The sequence below is a fragment of the Selaginella moellendorffii genome, unplaced genomic scaffold (assembly GCF_000143415.4).
Source record: "Selaginella moellendorffii unplaced genomic scaffold, v1.0 SELMOscaffold_28, whole genome shotgun sequence".
Taxonomy (NCBI): domain Eukaryota; kingdom Viridiplantae; phylum Streptophyta; class Lycopodiopsida; order Selaginellales; family Selaginellaceae; genus Selaginella; species Selaginella moellendorffii.
In genome coordinates, this window is record NW_003314289.1 from 1,068,057 (window position 1) to 1,088,817 (window position 20,761).

At 41.1% G+C, this 20,761-nt stretch overlaps 7 protein-coding genes across 8 annotated transcripts; 4 read left to right on the top strand and 3 right to left on the bottom strand.

The window, feature by feature from the left end:
- Positions 1–8,014: 8,014 nt before the first annotated feature.
- LOC112348324 lies at positions 8,015–8,811 on the bottom strand. The gene is made up of 2 exons (XM_024680653.1): positions 8,750–8,811; positions 8,015–8,699 (listed from the first exon to the last, which is right to left on the bottom strand). Exons 1-2 carry the CDS (start codon positions 8,783–8,785, stop codon positions 8,136–8,138), a joined length of 600 nt encoding a protein of 199 aa, XP_024536421.1. The 5' UTR covers positions 8,786–8,811; the 3' UTR covers positions 8,015–8,135.
- Positions 8,812–8,986: 175 nt separating this feature from the next.
- Positions 8,987–10,165, top strand: LOC112348319 (BURP domain-containing protein BNM2C-like). The gene is made up of 2 exons (XM_024680647.1): positions 8,987–9,109; positions 9,171–10,165. The coding sequence occupies exons 1-2, from the start codon at positions 9,065–9,067 to the stop codon at positions 10,068–10,070; spliced, it is 945 nt and encodes a 314-aa protein (XP_024536415.1). The 5' UTR covers positions 8,987–9,064; the 3' UTR covers positions 10,071–10,165.
- A 2,495-nt stretch (positions 10,166–12,660) lies between these two features.
- On the bottom strand, positions 12,661–13,274 carry LOC112348326 (TBC1 domain family member 17-like). Its single transcript, XM_024680655.1, has 4 exons — positions 13,195–13,274; positions 13,053–13,142; positions 12,808–13,019; positions 12,661–12,718 (listed from the first exon to the last, which is right to left on the bottom strand). The coding sequence occupies exons 1-4, from the start codon at positions 13,235–13,237 to the stop codon at positions 12,707–12,709; spliced, it is 357 nt and encodes a 118-aa protein (XP_024536423.1). The 5' UTR covers positions 13,238–13,274; the 3' UTR covers positions 12,661–12,706.
- Positions 13,275–13,399: 125 nt separating this feature from the next.
- LOC112348259 (pentatricopeptide repeat-containing protein At2g35030, mitochondrial-like) lies at positions 13,400–14,381 on the top strand. Its single transcript, XM_024680440.1, has 3 exons — positions 13,400–13,521; positions 13,605–14,037; positions 14,208–14,381. The coding sequence occupies exons 1-3, from the start codon at positions 13,400–13,402 to the stop codon at positions 14,379–14,381; spliced, it is 729 nt and encodes a 242-aa protein (XP_024536208.1).
- Positions 14,382–14,385: 4 nt separating this feature from the next.
- On the top strand, positions 14,386–16,231 carry LOC112348260 (pentatricopeptide repeat-containing protein At4g02750-like). The gene is made up of 4 exons (XM_024680441.1): positions 14,386–14,967; positions 15,102–15,218; positions 15,611–15,690; positions 16,177–16,231. Exons 1-4 carry the CDS (start codon positions 14,386–14,388, stop codon positions 16,229–16,231), a joined length of 834 nt encoding a protein of 277 aa, XP_024536209.1.
- Positions 16,232–17,008: 777 nt separating this feature from the next.
- Positions 17,009–18,116, bottom strand: LOC112348322. Its single transcript, XM_024680651.1, has 2 exons — positions 17,967–18,116; positions 17,009–17,916 (listed from the first exon to the last, which is right to left on the bottom strand). The coding sequence occupies exons 1-2, from the start codon at positions 18,000–18,002 to the stop codon at positions 17,101–17,103; spliced, it is 852 nt and encodes a 283-aa protein (XP_024536419.1). The 5' UTR covers positions 18,003–18,116; the 3' UTR covers positions 17,009–17,100.
- A 265-nt stretch (positions 18,117–18,381) lies between these two features.
- On the top strand, positions 18,382–19,563 carry LOC112348321 (BURP domain-containing protein 10-like). Of its 2 annotated transcripts, XM_024680650.1 has the most exons (3): positions 18,382–18,487; positions 18,550–18,876; positions 18,937–19,563. In XM_024680650.1, the coding sequence occupies exons 1-3, from the start codon at positions 18,443–18,445 to the stop codon at positions 19,447–19,449; spliced, it is 885 nt and encodes a 294-aa protein (XP_024536418.1). In that variant the 5' UTR covers positions 18,382–18,442; the 3' UTR covers positions 19,450–19,563. The 2 variants fall into 2 exon arrangements, with proteins under 2 accessions (XP_024536418.1, XP_024536417.1); XM_024680649.1 differs by having other exon boundaries at positions 18,550–19,563.
- Positions 19,564–20,761: the final 1,198 nt, after the last annotated feature.

Genomic DNA, 20,761 nt, shown 5'->3' on the forward strand with positions numbered 1-20,761 from the left:
TGACAACATGCTAGAATGTGGCTCCTATGTTACAAAGCCCAATTATAACTTGAGAACCTGTCCACAAAAGAGTAGAAGGGATGGCCTGTCAACTTATCAATGATAGAGTCTATAAAAGGCATAGAAAAATGATCTTGTAGTGTGACTTTGTTGAGATCTTGAAATTCCATATAAAGCCTAAGTTTGTCTTTGATGTTGGGTAACAACACTAGATTGTAGTGGCACATCTTATGCTTGATAGGCTTTATTGATCTTGAAAGGGTGATGCAATGTATGATTATGTCCATGGGAACTCTTGGAAGCTAGGTAAAGGCATCCTTGAATCTCCAAAGTAGAGAAAGGAGTTGGGTGTTAACAATCCTAGACACTTTCCATAAATGGCTAATAGAGGGGCATGATATTGAGAGTGTCTTAGTAGACAAGTGCACTCAAGTGTAAATCTATCAGAAGAAAATCCGCATCCAAACTTGCATAAAGCAGCCATCCTAGTGTAGTTGGGATATCCTAGTGAGCTGTAGGGGCCAGAGGGGTGTGGTCCTCAAGTAAAGAGGCCAAACCTATTGCTTGCATATCCCACAGTAATGTGAAGGGTAAAGGTGGCAAAAAGCACAGGCCTTGCAGAAAAGGTTGAGTTGCCATCATATATTGGTCCTGGTATTGATTGACTTGTAGTTGACACAGAAAACTCATGGATGGCACTAATGCTATATACCTCTGTCTCCGGCACTGATGCTATTTACCTGAAACAAGTTGAGCTTACTGTCTGATTTCCTGAACTAGGGAAGACCAGGGTGAATTAGACAACTTGATGACTCCTGCCTCCAACATCCTGCATACTTCCTTGGCTACCACTTGCCTTTGCTTCAGAGTTTCTCGATATGGTAGCTGCTTGATCAGCCTCTTAGAGTCTTGTGTCGCAAGAGACTTGTCTTCCCAAGTGTCCAGTATTGAAAATATCCCTGAACTCTAGAAGCAACTCATCCAGCCTATCTAACTATCTTGACTCCTCTGCAAAATTACCAACCTTCAATGTGTTGTTGTATCAAGTATAGTTGATCTCTTTTGTTATATTAAGTGTTGCTTGCCACTTTGGGATAGATGATATAATCATATATGATGGCTCTGTTGCAAATTGATGTAAAGTTTTCTTGATCCATTGTATTGTAAACTAAGTTGAATATTTGTTTCTTAAATTTTAATTGGTAGTTTCTGAATTACTTCTAAGAATGTTCTAGTGTCCAACATCTAAAGAATGAATTTATCATCTTGCTGTTTTCTAATGTTAGCTCACTGATTCCACCTTGTATGTTGCTTGTTGTTTCCTATCATTTTGTTTCCCCAATTCTAGGGATGTAGGTGTTGTTCAATTACTTCCTAACGTCTAGCACATTCTCTTTCAAGGTCAGTGTTGATTGCCTTGGGAGCTTCCCAAGGTATAACCTCAATCAGTATTCTTGCATTATAGGTTTGTAGTCTTGATATAGGATCTCCTAAAATAAGTTGGTATTTCTTAAGCTTGTTCTTCCATGTTGGCCTTGAAGAATGTTTATCTCTAAACTTAGATTTCAATTTTGGATCTCAGTCTTGAAGTCAAAGTTCAAAAGTGAATTCAATCTTGATTGAGGTATTATTCAATTTTGCCTTGAGTTTCTTCTTTTCCTTCTTTGATTTCTATGTTCAAGCTCCAGTTCAAGTTGATCTCTTGAACTTAGGTTTTGAGTTCAAGGTTGTCTAACTTGATTTCATTATCCTGATTCCTTAATTCTTCAGCTATCATTGTTTATCCTGCCAATATGCTATGGTGTATAGTCTAACAAGAGTACTTTTTGGCAAAGTTACTCAAGAGGTCCTTGAAGAATTTGGTAGAGTATTTTGCATTTTCCTCAAAATCTCTAAATCTAAGGGCATTGTAGCTCAAAAGTTCCACATTTTGTTTTTGCTATAACTCTAGTTAATTCAGTGTTGAGGACAAGTGTTAGTGGTTGAAAGGTTTCTAGCTTATGTGTGCAAAGAAACTCAATTATTTTTTGCTAAAAAATGTGTCTTCTATACACCCAAGTCAAAATTCTCCTTGTTGCAAAGTAATCTAAGAAAACAAGTTGTTATTTTGGTATAATTTCATTTACATATTCTTTCTACTTGCTCATAATCCTGTAAATTAACCACAAGACAACCTCTCGAATCTTAAGAAAGCATCTAATACTTTCTCTATCTTCTTTTTCTATGTTGTTTTCATTTTCTTTAATCCCTAGAATTTCATTTACTAAGTTCACCTTGTTTTCTTAGATCTTACTTCTACTACCACTTTTTCATCCTTGATTCTCAATTTAGCTTTTGCCCTTTTGCAAATGTCACAGTTCCATTTAGGATATCACTACATATGTAAGGTTTGAAGCAATTCCTAAAATCACACAAAAGGCAATCTTCATATTTTGTACAGCTTCTATCCCCAAATGGGCAATTGTGCTTTATCATTCTTCATCCATGATCAATAGTTATTTTGTGTCAACCACTTGCCAAAATAATTATGTGCTACTTTTTGATTTTTGAAAGCTTCAATCTACACTTTTTTTTTATGTCTTGGGTCTTTGTCATGTTTTTTAACTTTAGTTCTTCATATTTGTCTATCACTTCATTTTTTTTTCTTTTCTTGTTTTCACTGAGTTTTGTTGATTTCTCTTTTCTTGCAATTCTTCACTTCATTACACACAAAAATTTTATCTTGCTATACTCTATGCTCTTCATGTTGCCTATCCCACTATGGTCGCTAGTGGAAAACCTACAAAAAATCCCCAACTGAGATCTTCCAAGTTTTCTAATCTTATTCCTAAAGCTATAGCTATACTACAAGAAAAATGCTCTTACTCTCTTGTACCAAGCCATGTTGTGTATATAAATTGGGAAGCACTAAAGTTGGATTGAAGTCTAGGGCATTAATCCAATTGGTTTACCAAGCTTGGAATGCACTAGAGCAAGTTGCCAAAAGAAATTTGAATTTGCTCTAATAAGTATGCTAGGAGTGTGGTTGTGGTGTTTTGAAAAAATGGAACACTCTATTGTAAATCACTATGTGAGTGGAAAACCAAAAGAAACCAAACTTGAAGACTCAAGTTTAGGAATGCATTCTTGAGTGAATCAACATTAGGGATGTATTTCGAACGTTCACTCAAGATGACATATGAGTAGTGGCTACTATAAAAGTTGGACTTAGAATATTTGAGACTCATTTCTAATCCAAAAATATATTGCAATACATCTCCCATTGTTTAACTCCTTGGCTCTTCATTGCAATTCCTTACTTACTCATTGAGCTCTCATCAAAAGAAGCTCCAAAAAAAACCATTAGAAGATCATTGTATTTTTGTGCCTCTACCATACTCACCACCTTCTATTTAGCCTAATGTCTTTGCCCATGCTCATTGAGAAGAGTTGCTAACTATTGTCCATCTGAGATGGTCATTGTTCATAAGCACTAAGTCCATTGCTTTGTGTCAAGACTAGACAAGGATGATATAGTCTCCATTGTGAGATGCTCTAGCTGCCCCATAATCAACCACTAAGAAATCACACCTTGAAGTGTGTACACCTCTATAAATACTCATTGGGACAATAGTATGGTTGGCAAATGTCTTGAGAATGATTGCTATAATAAATGAAATTTCTAGGCCCAAATGAAGCATAAGGTGTAAAGAAATTATATTTGCTCCCATAGCCAAAATCTAAAACTATTCCATCAATCAATGTCCTAACAATCGCAATTGGTGTGAGAAAAGTGCTTGGATCCAATTGAACTTGCCCAACCTAGAACTTTATAAACACTCAAGGCTAAAGTATTCTTGGAGAGATAAGGACTCCATACCAAAGTCTCCAGGTCTATCACACACTCAACTAAATGTTCTTTTATTACAACTTCTACTGCATAGTTGCCAACTTATTTTACTTGTTGCAGAATCTTCTATATATAGTAAGATTCTTATCTCCTAACATTCCTCTTATAAAAGCATGTGAAACATCACTTAGTTAATATAAATGGTTCATGAGTAATCTTATTATTAGGCAAAATGGCTCTAAGGGTAATTATGATATTTATGATTTTAATTTTGGCATTAGGCACCTGCTTTGACCACCTAATCAACATATGTCAAAAGTCAACAAGGGTATATTGGATAAGGATGGTGGAGCTTTTGAGGTAACTTGGGGTGGTTGGGCAGTTAGGAACTTAAAAAGGTAATTTAGATAAGATTAGGCCACTTTGGCTTTATTATTTAGTGCAGGGTTATTAGAGGAGTTGGAACTAAGATGAAGGTTGGAGTCCTAATATTAATGGTGATACTAATAGTAGTGTTAATGGAGTTTATAAAGGTTTGGACTATCCATGATGTTGTTCATGAGTTGCAAACCCTCAATAAAAATTAGTAAAAGATGTTATGACATGATAACTACCATGCATGGGCAATATTGAGGCACTCGAAGCTGACAACAGTAGTGCTCCAAATAAAACTTACTTGATAGATCAATTTAAGATTTCAACTTTTTTTAGTGATAGCGGTGTGAATGAGTATTTAGCTTGGTTAGCCAATGTGAAAAAGTGGCTTCTAGAAGAACTTTAAATATAAAGGTTTTAGTGGTTATTCCAATGGTTTTGCATGATAGCAAACTTTCTCATAGATATACTAGCCTATATGAAGTGTTAAACTACATTGGTAAAGTGGTTTATCAAATGCAACCAATTGTATTTGGGATTGAATTTATCTGGGAAAATTCATCTGGGATAAAATTTATCTAATATTTTATGCTAGCTTGGAATGAAGGGTCTAATGATTCCTTAATATATACAGCTAAAAGCTTGAGCAAAGTTCCTTAGAAAAGGTGATTATTAGTATAACTCATGTTTGGGACAAAGACTCTATTAGGAAGAATAGTTAGATGCCAGCTTGATCAACATGGGTCAAATTTAAGGTCCAAGGGTAAAAAACATAATCTACCCTAAGGGTTAAGACTGAAGTATAGTGAAAAACATTAAAAGGAAGTGTAGCATAGTTTAGGTGAGGTTAGGCCTTGGTTATAATATGAAATCCTTGTCTTCTAGCATATAACAATTCTACAAAACACATCCTACATCACTTTCCACAAACTTTTAAATGACAATTTGCAAACTTAAAATTAATCTCTCAATGCTACAAGTGAAATATCACACTCAGAAGTTTATAACTGTGAACTTCAGAATTCCAGAACTCATGGCAGACACTTGTTGGTTCTCATATTCATGGCATTTTGTGTCATAAGCTAGAATTAAATACGACCGATTGTGCTCTCCACCAGGGGTACTTAGAGGGATTCCACTTTTCCATGCTCCATCCATGAGAGGCTATCGCCCCTTGAGTGCTGCACATCAAGCAGGAAATCCAAGCTTCCAGCAGGACATCACTCGAGTTGTGCAAAGCCGCTGGTCTCTTGTGCGGTGATGAAGATCATGAGCTCTTTCAGCACCACCATGACCACCATCACGACAGGAGCGCTATGGAATCCTCCACTTGAGATCTTGCCGAGAGGACCTTCTTCCAGCTCAAGACGCTTGTTGGTGCCAAGAACATACAGGTACCACCGCCGCTGTGCTGGGAAAACTCCATCCCTGTGAGTAAACAACTCCATCTGCTGCTAGAGCCTGCGCTTGCATCCATGAATCTGTCCCAGCTCCTGAGCCAGTCTCCATTTGCAGTGACGAGCAAGGATAGCCTGGCGATATGCTGGTATCAAGCATGAGACCAACGCTTGTCACATCTCGGCAAAGTCAGGCCTCTTCGACCCTCCACAAGCTCGACTTGAAGTATACGGTCAACACTCTGGAGTTTTATCCAAACAAGCCATTCCAGGTGGTGGAGACGAGCGTGGTGGCTGCAAATGGATATCTGGCCTGTCATCCATGACTTTCCCATTCGCCATCTTCATGTGCCACACAATACCGAACAGTCTCGTGTTGGAGGTGGATCTACTGAGAAGTTCTTCCAAAAACACGAAGCGTGCCATGGTGTATGGATACCTCTGATTTTGCGCCTTCTCACATCTCTTTTAAGATTCTTAATACCAAGCGAGAGGTTTGTCACTGGCTTCCTACTTCTCATCTTGTGTGGTATTAAGCACCAAGCCTGAATGCTAGCGTGATTATATAGTAGAGTGTGATCACTAGGAGAATAAGGATTATGTGACTCTCCATGCCTTAAACGTCTTTTAATGAGCCATCCTGAGGCTGAGGATCTTCTTCCCAGCGAAAGAAGAAGACGTGAGGCTGAGCGTCCACTAGATCTCTTATGAGGACCACAACGGAGGGCCATCCCAGCGAAGTGGTGGCAACGAGCAAAGTCTAGGAATCCACATCATTGTATGGGGTGGAGTGCAGGCGCGCTGTGTCGCTTGTGTTGGTCTCTCCGCCTGGGCAGAGCGATGCCACACCCTGCGCTCGTGCTGGCACCTCCAATCCATCCGTGGACACCAAAGCTCTTGGTTAATAATCATTAAATTAAATTTGTTTATGATAAGCTTTAAGAATCGGGATTTGGCTGGAATAAAGATTGGCTTCCTTGCCATACCATACATTTGAGAACATAACCTTGGTTCATTATAGTCGATGTTCTAACTTGTCTGAATGATATATGTACTTCAGGCATCTACAGCAATTCAAATGTTCAAGGACAAAGGGGCCACATTGCAATCTCAGTCCTTGATTTTTAGCAACAAGGCATGGAGAGGCTCAAGACTCTCTAATGTACAGCCCATGCATAGCAAAACGAATACAAACCTTTTGCTCTTGTACCACAATTTCTCGCATGCACACCATAGCCCTCACCTTGGCTCACCTCAAACCCATATTTTAATTACCACTACTGGCTCGTTATTTTTGGTTTGCTTAGATATATTTAGAATATGCTTAGATATTCTAAGATATTCTACCATTTAACAGTTGTTATTCATTTAAATAATCTTGTATTTATAATTTATAAACATTTTAAAACCCTTTCTAGTATATTCTTTTTTATTCTATCATCTAATGGTTTTGTGTTCATAAATTACAAACATGCTTATAATTATAAACTTTATTTTGGATTAATAAGTAATAATAAAACTACTATTAAGTAAACCAAGCATTGCTACTCTCAGTTCAATGAGACAAAGTTTAAGAAATGTCATTTCTAATCAGTGTTTAATGTTAATTTTTTTATTAAAAAAGTAACCATTTTGTTGAGGTACCCCTCTTTCTCATTGTTGCCATCTTCTGGATTTTCATAAAACCACTACAAGGAGTTAGGGTTTGGCGTTCTGTCTTTTAGGTTTTGTAACAAATTAAGAAAAAGTTAATAGTGTATTTTCCATTTGACAGAATATTCGGTCAACAGTCGTTGCTATATGTGCGGGCCCCATGAATTGCAACTCACACTTTTTACATACAAAATTCATATTAACCTTTAAGTTAAAAGGATCCACATTGACAAATTTGTAACAACCTCAATGGAGGAGAACTCTCAGAAGGGAGACACCATTCCCATCATTTCTCCTAATACACAATGATTAGCATTTTAACATTAATGTCTAATAGTATGCAAATGTCTCAATCTAGACAAGTCATTAGGTGCTACCTTACATAAGTATATTAGAATATAAACCACTGTGATATATCAGAAACTAAATTGCATAAAAAATAATAAAATGAAAGCAAACCACGTTCACAACAAATTATTAATACTAATGCCTCTTTTTTTAATTAAATTATTTGATTTTTAAATTGTGCTAGAGTTTATGGTTCATGCACCTAAGAAAAATGTTACTTTCTACATGAAGATGTCTACATATTTATCTATGAAGAATGAGATTAGAAATAGATAGAAATGTTTCCTTATGAGATTATAGGGTATTATTTGAATGCTTACAAATAAAATATAAGCTTGATTCTGTTAATAAGTTTTTAAGAAAACCTTTTCTGATTTCAAAGGGTTTTTTTTAATTGTATTTTATTTGTGTCTTTTTTATTGTAAGGCTCTACTTTAAACTTCATATTCTTATTATCTTAATACAGTAGAGCTTTGCAAAATATCAACGGTATATAGTAAGAGATCTTTGTCTCCTAGCATAAAGGATCTTAGTCAAACTTCACTTTCCAGGAAGGACTCGGGATTTGCCTGCTTCGCTTCCTTGTTATAGAAGAAAAAGGCCTCGGGATTAGCCTGCTTTACTTCCTTGTTATAGAAGACGAAGGACTCAGGATTTGCTTGCTTTTCTTCCCTATTTGCTTGCTTCGCTTCCTTGTTATAGAAGACGAAGGACTCTGGATTTGCCTGCTTTACTTCCTTGTTATAGAAGACGAAGGACTCGGAATTTGCCTGCTTCACTTCCTTGTTATAGAAGACGAAGGCCTCGGGATTAGCCTGCTTCACTTCCTTGTTATAGAAGACGAAGGACTCAGGATTTGCTTGCTTTTCTTCCTTATTTGCTTGCTTCGCTTCCTTGTTATAGAAGACGAAGGACTCGGGATTTGCCTGCTTCGCTTCCTTGTTATACAAGAGGATGGACTCGGGATTTGCCCGCTTCGTTTCCTTGTTATACAAGAGGATGGACTCGGGATTTGCCTGCTTTGCTTCATTGGTGTACATTACCTCTCCAGGCACTTGCTTTTCATTGTCCTTGAGTGTACGTAGTGCTGCAGCTGCCTGAAGTACATATATCATTCAGAAAACTTAGAAGCAGAGATTGATCTCACCGTGAAACACAAGAGGACTGTAATGAGCCACGCCATGGTTTCTATGAAAATGTGGTGTTCTTGGATGTCCTTTTATAGTAAGGCTCTACTTTAAACTTCGTATTCTTATTATCTTAATACATTAGAGCTATCAAAATATCAACGCTGTATAGTAAAAGATCAGGATCTTCTTGGTCAGACGTCACTTTCCAGCAAGTTTTCAATGAAAATTTAAGTTCGTCCTTATCTCTTATACATAGAAAAATACTGAACAAGTGAAACATCACACCAACACAAGTTCATATTATAATTATAGACTTTGCAATTCCAGAACTCATGGCGGACACTTTGTTGGTTCTCATGTTCCTGGCATTATGTGTGGTAAGCTTCACGAATTTCATAACTCTTCGAATCAAATCCAACTGATTGTGCTCTCCGCCAGGGATACTTGGAGGGATTCCAACTTCCACGCTCCATTCGTGAGAGGCTATCGCCCCTTGACGACGCTTCAGCGCTGCACATCAAGCAGGAACTCCAAGCTTCCAGCAGGATATCACACGAGTCGTGCAAAGCCGCTGGTCTCTTGTGCGGTGATGAACATCACTCCCTTCGTCAGCTTTTTCACCACCACCATGACCATCACGACAGGAGCGCCATGGAATCCTCCACTCGAGATCTCGCCCAGAGGACCTTCTTTCAGCTCAAGACGCTTGTTGGTGCCAAGAACATACAGTTGCCACCGCCACTGCGCTGGGACAACTCCATCCCTGTGAGTAAATTCCTTCATCCGCTACTAGAGCCTGTGCTTGCGTCCATGAATCTGTCCCAGCTCCTGTCCACCATGCACTTCTCGAGCCAGTCTCCATTCGCAGCGACGAGCAAGGATAGCCTGGAAATGTGCTCCTCCCACGGGGGGATCAAGCACGAGATCAAGGGTTGTCACGTCTCGGCAAAGTCCATCCTGGATCAGGCCTCTTCGACCCTCCACAAGCTCGAGTTGAAGTATGTGGCCAACACTCTGGAGTTTGATCCGAACGAACCATTCCAGGTGGTAGAGACGAGGGTGGTGGCTGCAGATGGATCTCTGGCCTGTCACCCCATGACTTTCCCATTCGCCATCTTCATGTGCCACACAATACCGAACAGTCTCGTGTTGGAGGTGGATCTACTGAGAAGTTCTTCCAAGAACACGAAGCCTGCCATGGTGAAAGTTCCTGCGGTTTGCCATATGGATACCTCTGATTTCGCGCCTTCTCATATCTCTTTTAAGATTCTTAACACCAGGCCCGGCGAGGGAGAGGTTTGTCACTGGCTTCCTACTTCTCATCTCGTGTGGTATTAAGCTCCAAGCCTGAATGCTAGAGTGAATATATAGTAAAGTTTGATCACAAGGAGAATAAGAATTATGTGGCACTCCATGCCTCAACCGTCTTTTAATGAGCCAGCTTGAGACTGAGGATCTTCTTCGCAGCGAAAGAAGAAGACGTGATCGACTCCAAGCTGAGCGTCCACTAGATCTCTCATGAGGACCACAAAGGAGGGAGGGCCACAGTAATCCACATCTTTGTATGGGGCCGAGCTTGGGCCTGGTTAATAGCATTATATTATGATTCTTCCCAGGTTTTACCAGAAGAAAGAATTGGGATTTGGCTGCTTGGATCCTTCCATACCAGAACAAAGCTTCAGGATTTGGCTTCCTTGCCATGCCAGAAGAACGACTCAGGTTTTGGGAACATAACATTTTGATAAAAAAAACCATGGCTTGGTTCATTACAGTGCAATCTCAGTCCTTGATTTCTAGCAACAACTTCAATGTACACCAAGAGAGCCTTAATATATTATACACTTTTCTCAACTTTGCAGATCTCAACTTTGCAGAATATCAACTTTTTAAAATCTCAACAGATCTCAACTTTGCAGATCTCAACTTCGCAGAATATCAAGTTTTAAAATCTCAACAGATCTCATCAGAAATCAACTTTGCAGACAACGCTGTAAATTAAGAGATCCTTGTCTTCTAGCATAAATCGCAACTGGTGTCATTCAATCATCCACGTGAAACATCACTCTCCAGCAAGTTTTCAATAACACTTTTGCAGACAAAGTTTAACAATGACGTCGTACTTGTTTTGGTATATTTCTACTTTAACTATAGACTTGGACTAACGCCGGACACTTGTTTGGTTCTCGTATTATGTGTATTAAGATTGACAACTCTTACAATCAAATCAAAACGATTGTTTACGAGATTCCATCTTCCACTATGACGCTTCAGCTCTGGCTATCAAGCAAGAAATCGAAGCTTCCGGCAGGATGTGACGTGAGTCAGTCTATTGTGCAGTGATGAACATCACTCCCTTTGTCAGAAAGTGAATCATTTTCTGTACATTGGACCCAAACATTTTTCCACTTTGCACAACTCTGTGGGGATAATAGGTTTTTGCATATTTGAAGGTAAGAGAGAGTGATTCTAAAATTTGGACATTCTTCAAACCCCGAGTGCAACCATTTCTGAAAAATCCTAAAGAATATTGAACCAAATGATGACGTCATTATTTCGCATTTTTGATTCCGGACGAACGTTTGGTGCAAGGATAACCTGGCGATGTCCCAAGTCGCCGGGATCAAGCACCAGATCAAGTCTTATCACGTCTCCACAAAGTCCACTTCGACCCTCCCAAGCTCGAGTTGGACACTCCAAACGAATTATTCTAGGTGGTGGTGGCTGCATCGCCTGTCACCCCATACTTTCCCATTCACCATCTTCATGTGGCACACGATACGGGAGAAGTTCTTCCAAGAAGACGAAGCCTGCCACGGTGAAAGCTCCAGTGGTTTGTCTTATGATTTCGAACCTTCTCACATCTCTTTTAAGATTCTGGCCCGGCGAGGTACTTCTCATCTCGTGTGGTATTAAGCTCCAAGCCTGCCAGGAAATGGAATGCATGATCGAAGCAACTACATAAAATTACCTTGAGCGGTAATCCCTTGTGCGTGTGAGATCGATCACAAGGAAAATAAAGACGTCGTTGTTCGTTTATCTCTTTGGATAGTTCCAACGCTAATCGAAAATAGATTGTGGAATAGAGTTCTCTTAGAGAGCGGCTACAAGGCAAACAAGGATAAATTTCTTCCAAGAGGTATAAATGCTTGCGCGAACCAGTCGACACCCCGTAACAGAATTAGATACGTTGTTTCTGTCAAAGTTTCATTTCACTTATTTTAGATACTTGTTACTACGTGTTTGATTTCTTCACCTGTGGAAAGAAAAAAAAGATCAAACAAAGAGAAAGAAGCGAACATTCAGTACCTTCTTCAGGTATAACTTATGGAACTTGAGCGCTTTTTGGCACGCTCGGTATGCGTCTATCTTGCCGCTCATATTGTTCAGAGCCTGCGACGCATATTGTTACCAGGGAAAATGAGGAAAAAAGGAAAAGCATTAAACTGTTCCTCACCCTCACGACTTCGTCCAGGCCTTGAATTCTCTTTATAAACTTGGATCGTAGCACCAAGATCCCGGCTACAAAGAAAACTGCCAGGGACGGATGCTCGTTGAGGGCTCTTGGCGATCCATACTTAATGTTCCGCTTTGCAAATCTACCTCCAGCTCTATAGTCCGGCTGTACGTTGTCAATGTGACCATCTGGGGACACCATGTAGAGAATTTGAACTCGAAAGCCCACATCATCTACAAAGAAAGAAAAGCTCGCGTGGGCGAAAGAACATAAACATTTCACAACGGTTGGACTTACCTTCCAGAGGCTGAGCGTATCAACGAACGAAAACTCCCGGCGAAAGTTAACCATGAGCATTCGAAACGCAGAAACATAGTTGCTCCCTCCAAGTGCCTCTACAAAAAAAGGTCGGCAAAGACCTTCATCTTCGAAATCCTCACCTATAGTTCTATGAAGCTTTGGATCGACTACTCGCATGGCAGCTGCGAGGAAGGAGAGCTCCTTCTGAACCCCCATCATCTTATTCGTGCACCTGAAATTTTCCCGCTTGCCAACATCAAACGTGATAAACTTGGTACTAAGCGATATAAAATCTTGAGAAGCGCTTTGCAGAAAACGTACCACTCGACGCATCAGGCACTTGAAGCACCAAAAGGCGTCAGCCTCGTCCGGGAAAAGGAGCACCATCGGCGAGCAAAGATCGCTCATACCTTGACAGTAGCCAACCTCCTCGTCGATCCAAGCGTACACGGCCAGGATGTCCCAGAGCTTTCCCAAGTTCTTGGGATCCTCGTAAAACTCTAAAACTCTATCCGTGCGAACTACATCCAGTCCTGCAAAGCGAAAGTTATGAAAAATAATCATACCAATCTGGTGGAGGAGGACTTTCCACTGGACAATCTTTGCGCTCGGCGATGGATCCAGCACTCCATTTATTGTCTGCTCTTCAATGGATTCTGCTAATACTTGGACAGAAAGTGAAAAGCCCGAAGCAAACAAAGAAGTAACCACCTGGATTATTCTCCTCCATGGAAACTCCGTCGGCATTCATTCGCGGCGATATCACAACTTCACCACTTCCAACGGCCGCATCCATTCGTTTACACACTCTACACGCTCTAAACTCTCGTTAAGTAATCGTACGAATATGCTCCATTCTTTGCTCCGGTTCGAATCGCGTAGCTAACGTTTAATTTTTTGTAACTATGTTGCCATGGACAAAGCCCGATCGTGCAAAAGCCTCCCAATGGCCCAGGAGATCCACAAACGCATCCAGGCGAATCCACCACTCCACGAGAGCCTCTTTGTCTACTGTTTAACCAGTTTGGCAGTCTCGTAAATGCCCGAAGCGTGTTTGATCGCATCGAGAACAAGGATGTTTTGTCGCTGGTTCTTATGATCTGCGGCTACTCTCGCAGCGGGCAAGTTTCCAATGCAAAAGCCATCTTTGATTCCATGCCCGAAAAGAATCTTACAAGCTGGAACGCTATGATGGCAGCATATGCCAAGAATGGGTATATGGACGAGGCAGAACTACTGTTTCAAGAGATGCCGTTTCACGATGCCGTGTCATGCAACACGCTCATAGCTGCACACTCGCAAAGAGGGAATTTGGATACTGCGAAGGAGATCTTTGATGACATGCTTTTTAAAACTCTACCATGCTGGAATGCCATGCTATCTGCATATGCCACAGGCTGGCATCTTGTACAAGCAAGACAGACATTTCACTCGATGCCTGCTCGAAATCTGATCTCTTGGACATTATTCTTAAACGCACTAATCATGGAGGATGATCTTCAAATGACTAGAAGTGTTTTAGCGAAATGCCCTGCTGGAATCTGTTTGCCTGTAACTCAGTACTTTCCGCATATGCCCGAAAGGGGAATCTTCTCGAAGCCATGCTAATCTTTGACACAATGCTCGAGAGGGATATAATCACTTACACAAACATGCTGGAAGCTTTCATCTACAACGGTTGCCTCTTTGAAGCCAGCAATTTGTTCTCGCGGATGCCATAGCGGGATCTTGTGGCCTACACCGTAATGGAATCGGCCTATGCTCAAAAGGGCGAGCTCGAGAGAGCCGAGGCCATCTTCAACTCCATGCCGCAGCGTGATCTCGTCGCTTGGAACGCCATGATCCGGGGCTTACTCCCAACACGGCTGAGTCGAGCAAGCAAAGTTTCTCTTTGATTCCATGGCCGAGAGAAACTTGGTCTTCTGGACCTCAATGCTCACGGCTTACACAATAAGTGGCTACTTCTCGCAAGCAGAGCAAAACTCCGTCTCGTGGAATGCCATCCTTTGCATGTATGCTCAGCACGGCCATTTGAGCTCCGCAAGGAAGATTTTCGATGCCATGCCCGAGCAAGGAGTGGTATCATGGAGCGCCATGCTCGCTGCCCACGTGAGAAACTTGTCCTCTTCCCGTGCTCTCGAGCTCTTTGACGAGATGAAAGCTTTGCATTGTCCCGACGAAGCTTGCTTCTTCTCGGCTATGGTTTCGTTTGGGCAGCAAGGCTGCATCTCCAGAGCCAAGTCTTGTTTTGGTTCCATGGTGGCCGACTATGAAGTGGCGCCATCAAAGCAGCACTACTGTTGCATGGTGGATTTGCTCGTTCGATCTGGGAGAAGTTTGGAGGCCGAGGAACTTGTGTTGGCCATGCCTTTTGAGCCCAGTAACTTGGAATGGTCGTGCTTGCTGCGTGAAAGAAACTCCAGTTCGATGTTAATCACCAGAGGCAAGCATGCTTTAAGATCAAGTTCCTCGGATGGAGCGGTTTACGTGCTGCTTGCCAATGCATTAACTTGAAAGCTAATATGAAACCTGCACATTAAAAAGATGGGGCTTTATTTCACAATGGCACTTGAGTAAGTTTTGGTTTTGCTATTGTGCCTCTATGTATCCTTCAGTTTGGGTTGCCACACGGAAGAGGGCTGTGGTCGTTCTATGAGGCTGATGACCCCAATGCTTCTCCGCTTGCTCTTGCTCAATGGAGGTTTTTGTTTAAGATAGACGCATCTATACTAGTAATACTAGCACCTTTATACAAAAAGATGCAAAGAAGCTAGTTATTAATATTAGTGCTTGCTTCATTGTTTCAAAAACTTGAGCGTCCACTAGATCTCTACCACAAAGGATGGCCATCCCAGCGAAGTGGTGGCAACGAACAAAGTCTAGGAATGCTGGCACCTCCAATCCATCCGTGGACACCAAAGCTCTTGGTTAATAATCATCAAAGTAAATCCGTTTATACCCTCATTTATGATAAGCTTTTGCTCTTATACCAAAAGAAAAGAATTGGGATTTGGCTGCTCATACCAGAACAAAGCATTGGGATTGGCTTCCGTGCCAAACCATACATTTGAGAACATAACCTTAGTCGATGTTCTAACTTGTCTGAATGATATATGTACTTCAGGCATCTACAGCACTTCAAATGCTCAAGGAGAAAGGGGCCACACTGCAATCTCAGTCCTTGATTTCTAGCAACAAGGTAATGTACGCATAGAAAAACGAATACACACCTTTTGCTCTTGTACCACAATGGAGCCTTTCTCGCATGCACACCACAGCCCTCGGCTTCGCTCACCTCAAACCCATATTTCAATTACCACTACCCACCCTGCCCCAGGCGTGAGATCGGGGCTGGGTTCTTTATTTTTATTATTATAGATTACTATTTTATTAAATTTTCTTAAATATCAAGAATGAACTAGCAAGAGGGATATACAATGAGATGAAGTTTAAGAAATGTCACTCTTAAACTTTGTTTCTAATCAGTGTTTAATGTTAATTTTGGCAACTTTCTTGTTGAGGTACCTGTTGCCATCTTTTTGGATTTTCATAAAACCGCAACGAGGAGTTAGGGGCTTGGCATTTAGCAAGCCAAGTCAAAAGGAGCCAAATTTCCTCTGTCTTTTAAGTTTTGTAGCACCCCTTTTGCATTTGCATTAGTTGTGGCTAAATGCAACACTTTACGGCTAGGCTGAATGCCCTAATGGCGCCGGTGGGCATTTTAGGCCCAGGTGGCGTGCGCTAGAGCCGTCTATTCCGCTATTTGCGCCACCTCTTGGTCACCAAGCCCTAATAAAAATTTAAAATTTAAGAAAAAGTTCATAGTGTATTTTCCATTTGACAGAATATTCTGTCAACAGTGTTGACTTGGCTCCCTATACCATGAATTGCAACTCACACTTTTTACATACAAAATTCATATTATCCTTTAAGTTAAAAGGATCCACATTGACAAATCTGTAACAGCCTCAATGGAGGAGAACTCTCACAAGGGTGACACCATTCCCCATCATTTCTCCTAATACACAATAGTTAGCATTTTAACATTAATGTCCAATAGTAAGCAAATGTCTCAATCTAAAAAAGTCATTAAGTGCTACTTTACATATGCTAAATAGTATATTAGAATATATATTTAAAGACAAACCACTGTGATATATCAGAAACTAAATTGCATAAAAAATAATAAAATGAAAGCAAACCACGTTCACAACAAAATATTAATGCTAATGCCTCTTTTTGTTAATTAAATTATTTGATTTTAAAATTGTGCTAGAGTTTATGGTTCACTTGCTCCTAAGAAAAATGTTACTTTTTACGTGAAGATGTCTACATATTTATCTATGAAGAATGAGATTAGAAATAGATAGAAATGTTTCCTTATGAGATTATAGGGTATTATTTGAATGCTTACAAATAAAATATAAGCTTGATTCTGTTTATAAGTTTTCAAGAAAACTTTTTCTGATTTCAAAGGGTTTTTTTTAATTGTATTTTATTTGTGTATTTTATTGTAAGGCTCTACTTTAAACTTCATATTTTTATTATCTCAATACAGTAGAGCTTTGCAAAGTATCAGCTATATAATAAGAGATCCATAAAGGATTTTCTTAGTCAAACTTCACTTTCCAGGACGGACTCGGGATTTGCCTGCTTCGCTTCCTTGTTATAGAAGACGAAGGACTCTGGATTTGCCTGCTTCACTTCCTTGTTATAGAAGACAAAGGCCTCGGGATTAGCCTGCTTTACTTCCTTGTTATAGAAGACGAAGGACTCAGGATTTGCTTGCTTTTCTTCCCTATTTGCTTGCTTCACTTCCTTGTTATAGAAGACGAAGGCCTCGGGATTTGCCTGCTTCGCTTCCTTGTTATAAAAGACAAAGGACTCAGGATTTGCCTGCTTCACTTCCTTGTTATAGAAGACGAAGGCCTCGGGATTAGCCTGCTTCACTTCCTTGTTATAGAAGACGAAGGCCTCGGGATTTGCCCGCTTCTGCTTCACTTCCTTGTTATAGAAGACGAAGGACTCAGGATTTGCTTGCTTTTCTTCCTTATTTGCTTGCTTCGCTTCCTTGTTATAGAAGACGAAGGACTCGGGATTTGCCTGCTTGGCTTCCTTGTTATAGAAGACGAAGGACTCGGGATTTGCCTGCTTTACTTCCTTGTTATAGAAGACGAAGGCCTCGGGATTTGCCTGCTTCACTTCCTTGTTATAGAAGACGAAGGCCTCGGGATTTGCCTGCTTCACTTCCTTGTTATAGAAGACGAAGGACTCAGGATTTGCTTGCTTTTCTTCCTTATTTGCTTGCTTCGTTTCCTTGTTATAGAAGACGAAGGACTCGGGATTTGCCTGCTTTGCTTCATTGGTGTACATTACCTCTCCAGGCACTTGCTTTTCATTGTCCTTGAGTGTACGTAGTGCTGCAGCTGCCTGAAGTACATATATCATTCAGAAAAGTTAGAAGCAGAGATTGATCTCACCGTGAAAAACAAGAAGACTGTAATGAGCCACGCCATGGTTTCTATCAAAATGTGGTGTTCTCGGAAGAAAAACTTAGCAGCGCGCTCGGGAAGAGGCAACTAAGGCAGCGGCAGTGGTGGAGAAGGAGGAGCTGTTCCTGGAGCCAGACTCGATTCCATGTCCTTTTATAGTAAAGCTCTTCTTTAAACTTCGTATTCTTATTATCTTAATACATTAGAGCTTTGCAATTAGTAAGAGATGTGTGTAGTAACGCTGTATAGTAAGAGATCCTTGTCTCCTAGCATAAAGGATCTTGGTCAAACGTCACTTTCCAGCAAAGTTGTTAATGAAAATTTCGTCCTTATCTCTTATACATAGAAAAATACTGAACAAGTGGAAACGTCACACTAGCACAAGTTCATATTATACATAGAAAAATACTGAACAAGTGGCACAAGTTCATATTATAATTATAGACTTTGCAATTCCAGAACCTATGGCGGACACTTTGTTGGTTCTCATGTTCCTGGCATTATGTGTGGTAAGCTTCACGAATTTCATGACTCTTTCGAATCAAATCCAACTGATTGTGCTCTCCGCCAGGGGTACTTGGAGGGATTCCAACTTCCGCGCTCCATTCGTGAGAGGCTATCGCCCCTTGACGACGCTTCAGCGCTGCACATCAAGCAGGAACTCCAAGCTTCCAGCAGGATATCACACGAGTCGTGCAAAGCCGCTGGTCTCTTGTGCGGTGATGAACATCACTCCCTTCGTCAGCTCTTTCACCACCACCATGACCATCACGACAGGAGCGCCATGGAATCCTCCACTCGAGATCTCGCCGAGAGGACCTTCTTTCAGCTCAAGACGCTTGTTGGTGCCAAGAACATACAGTTGCCACCGCCACTGCGTTGGGACAACTCCATCCCTGTGAGTAAATTCCTTCATCCGCTGCTAGAGCCTGTGCTTGCGTCCATGAATCTGTCCCAGCTCCTGTCCACCATGCACTTCTCGGGCCAGTCTCCATTCGCAGCGACGAGCAAGGATAGCCTGGAAATGTGCTCCTCCCACGGGGGGATCAAGCACGAGATCAAGGCTTGTCACGTCTCGGCAAAGTCCATCCTGGATCAGGCCTCTTCGACCCTCCACAAGCTCGAGTTGAAGTATGTGGCCAACACTCTGGAGTTTGATCCGAACGAACCATTCCAGGTGGTAGAGACGAGGGTGGTGGCTGCAGATGGATCTCTGGCCTGTCACCCCATGACTTTCCCATTCGCCATCTTCATGTGCCACACAATACCGAACAGTCTCGTGTTGGAGGTCGATCTACTGAGAAGTTCTTCCAAGAACACGAAGCCTGCCATGGTGAAAGTTCCTGCGGTTTGCCATATGGATACCTCTGATTTCGCGCCTTCTCATATCTCTTTTAAGATTCTTAACACCAGGCCGGGCGAGGGAGAGGTTTGTCACTGGCTTCCTACTTCTCATCTCGTGTGGTATTAAGCTCCAAGCCTGAATGCTAGAGTGAATATATAGTAAAGTTTGATCACAAGGAGAATAAGAATTATGTGGCACTCCATGCCTCAACCGTCTTTTAACGAGCCAGCTTGAGACTGAGGATCTTCTTCGCAGCGAAAGAAGAAGACGTGATCGACTCCAAGCTGAGCGTCCACTAGATCTCTCATGAGGACCACAAAGGAGGGAGGGCCACAGTATTCCACATTTTTGTACGGGGCCGAGCTTGTGGGGCATCCGTGGAGACCATAGTTTGGAGCCAGATTGTTATCCAAAGCTCCTGGCTAATAGCATTATATTGTGATGCTTCCCAAAGAAAGAATTGGGATTTGGCTGCTTGGCATCCTTCCATACCGGAATAAAGCTTCAGGATTTGCCTTCCTTGCCATACCAGAAGAAAGACTCAGGTTTTGGGAACATAACATTTTGATAAAAAAAACCATGGCTTGGTTCATTACAGTGCAATCTCAGTCCTTGATTTCTAGCAACAACTTCAATGTACACCAAGAAAGCCTTAATATATTGTACACGTTTCTCAACTTTGCAGAACATCAACTTTTTAAAAGCTCAACAGATTTCAACCTTGCAGGTCTCAACTTTGCAGATCTCAACTTTTCTTTGCAGGTCTCAACTTTGCAGGTCTCAACTTTGCAGAATATTAACTTTTTAAAAGCTCAACAGACGTCAGCCTTGCAGGTCTCAACTTTTCAGATCTCAACTTTGCAGGTCTCAACTTTGCAGAATATTAACTTTTTAAAAGCTCAACAGACGTCAGCCTTGCAGGTCTCTACTTTTCAGATCTCAACTTTGCAGGTCTCAACTTTGCAGAATATTAACGCTGTAAATTAAGAGATCCTTGTCTTCTAGCATAAGCGCAGCTGGTGTCATTCAATCATCCATGTGAAACATCACTTTCCAGCAAGTTTTCAATGACAATTTTGCAGACAAAGTTTAACAACGACGTCGACTCGTGCTCTACTTGTTTGGTATATTTCTACTTTAACTATAGACTTGGACTCACGGTGTTTGGTTCTCGTATTATGTGTATTTAGATTGACAACTCTTACAATCAAATCAAAACGATTGTTCACGAGATTCCAGCTTCCACTCTCAATCCATGAGACCCTTACTACCAGGCAAGAAATCAAAGCTTCCCGCAGGATGTGACGTGAGTCGTGCAAAGCCGCCGGTCTATTGTGTGGTGATGAACATCACTCCCTTCATCAGCTCTTTCACCAGCCAGATTCAGCGAAAGTGAATCATTTTTTGTACATTGGACGCAAACATTTTTCCACTTTGC

Excerpts from the sequence above, each read along its gene's own strand:
- LOC112348324 (XM_024680653.1), bottom strand. The coding sequence starts at position 8,785 with ATGGCGTGGCTCATTACAGTCCTCTTGTGTTTCACG. Across the intron at positions 8,700-8,749 it reads CAGTCCTCTTGTGTTTCACG|GCAGCTGCAGCACTACGTAC; the intron begins GTGAGATCAATC and ends TATGTACTTCAG.
- LOC112348326 (XM_024680655.1), bottom strand. The coding sequence starts at position 13,237 with ATGAATGCCGACGGAGTTTCCATGGAGGAGAATAATCCAGGTG. Across the intron at positions 13,143-13,194 it reads GGAGGAGAATAATCCAGGTG|AATCCATTGAAGAGCAGACA; the intron begins GTTACTTCTTTG and ends AAGTATTAGCAG. Across the intron at positions 13,020-13,052 it reads AGTCCTCCTCCACCAGATTG|GACTGGATGTAGTTCGCACG; the intron begins GTATGATTATTT and ends TTCGCTTTGCAG.
- LOC112348321 (XM_024680649.1), top strand. The coding sequence starts at position 18,443 with ATGGCGGACACTTTGTTGGTTCTCATGTTCCTGGCATTATGTGTG. Across the intron at positions 18,488-18,549 it reads TGTTCCTGGCATTATGTGTG|GGGTACTTGGAGGGATTCCA; the intron begins GTAAGCTTCACG and ends GCTCTCCGCCAG.
- LOC112348322 (XM_024680651.1), bottom strand. The coding sequence starts at position 18,002 with ATGGCGTGGCTCATTACAGTCTTCTTGTTTTTCACG. Across the intron at positions 17,917-17,966 it reads CAGTCTTCTTGTTTTTCACG|GCAGCTGCAGCACTACGTAC; the intron begins GTGAGATCAATC and ends TATGTACTTCAG.
- LOC112348260 (XM_024680441.1), top strand. The coding sequence starts at position 14,386 with ATGGCCGAGAGAAACTTGGTCTTCTGGACCTCAATGCTCACGGCTTAC. Across the intron at positions 15,219-15,610 it reads AGATAGACGCATCTATACTA|GCATCTACAGCACTTCAAAT; the intron begins GTAATACTAGCA and ends TATGTACTTCAG. Across the intron at positions 15,691-16,176 it reads ATTTCTAGCAACAAGGTAAT|GCTGAATGCCCTAATGGCGC; the intron begins GTACGCATAGAA and ends CTTTACGGCTAG.
- LOC112348319 (XM_024680647.1), top strand. The coding sequence starts at position 9,065 with ATGGCGGACACTTTGTTGGTTCTCATGTTCCTGGCATTATGTGTG. Across the intron at positions 9,110-9,170 it reads TGTTCCTGGCATTATGTGTG|GGATACTTGGAGGGATTCCA; the intron begins GTAAGCTTCACG and ends GCTCTCCGCCAG.
- LOC112348259 (XM_024680440.1), top strand. The coding sequence starts at position 13,400 with ATGGACAAAGCCCGATCGTGCAAAAGCCTCCCAATGGCCCAGGAGATC. Across the intron at positions 13,522-13,604 it reads TTAACCAGTTTGGCAGTCTC|CGGGCAAGTTTCCAATGCAA; the intron begins GTAAATGCCCGA and ends CTACTCTCGCAG. Across the intron at positions 14,038-14,207 it reads CTGCTGGAATCTGTTTGCCT|CGGGATCTTGTGGCCTACAC; the intron begins GTAACTCAGTAC and ends CGGATGCCATAG.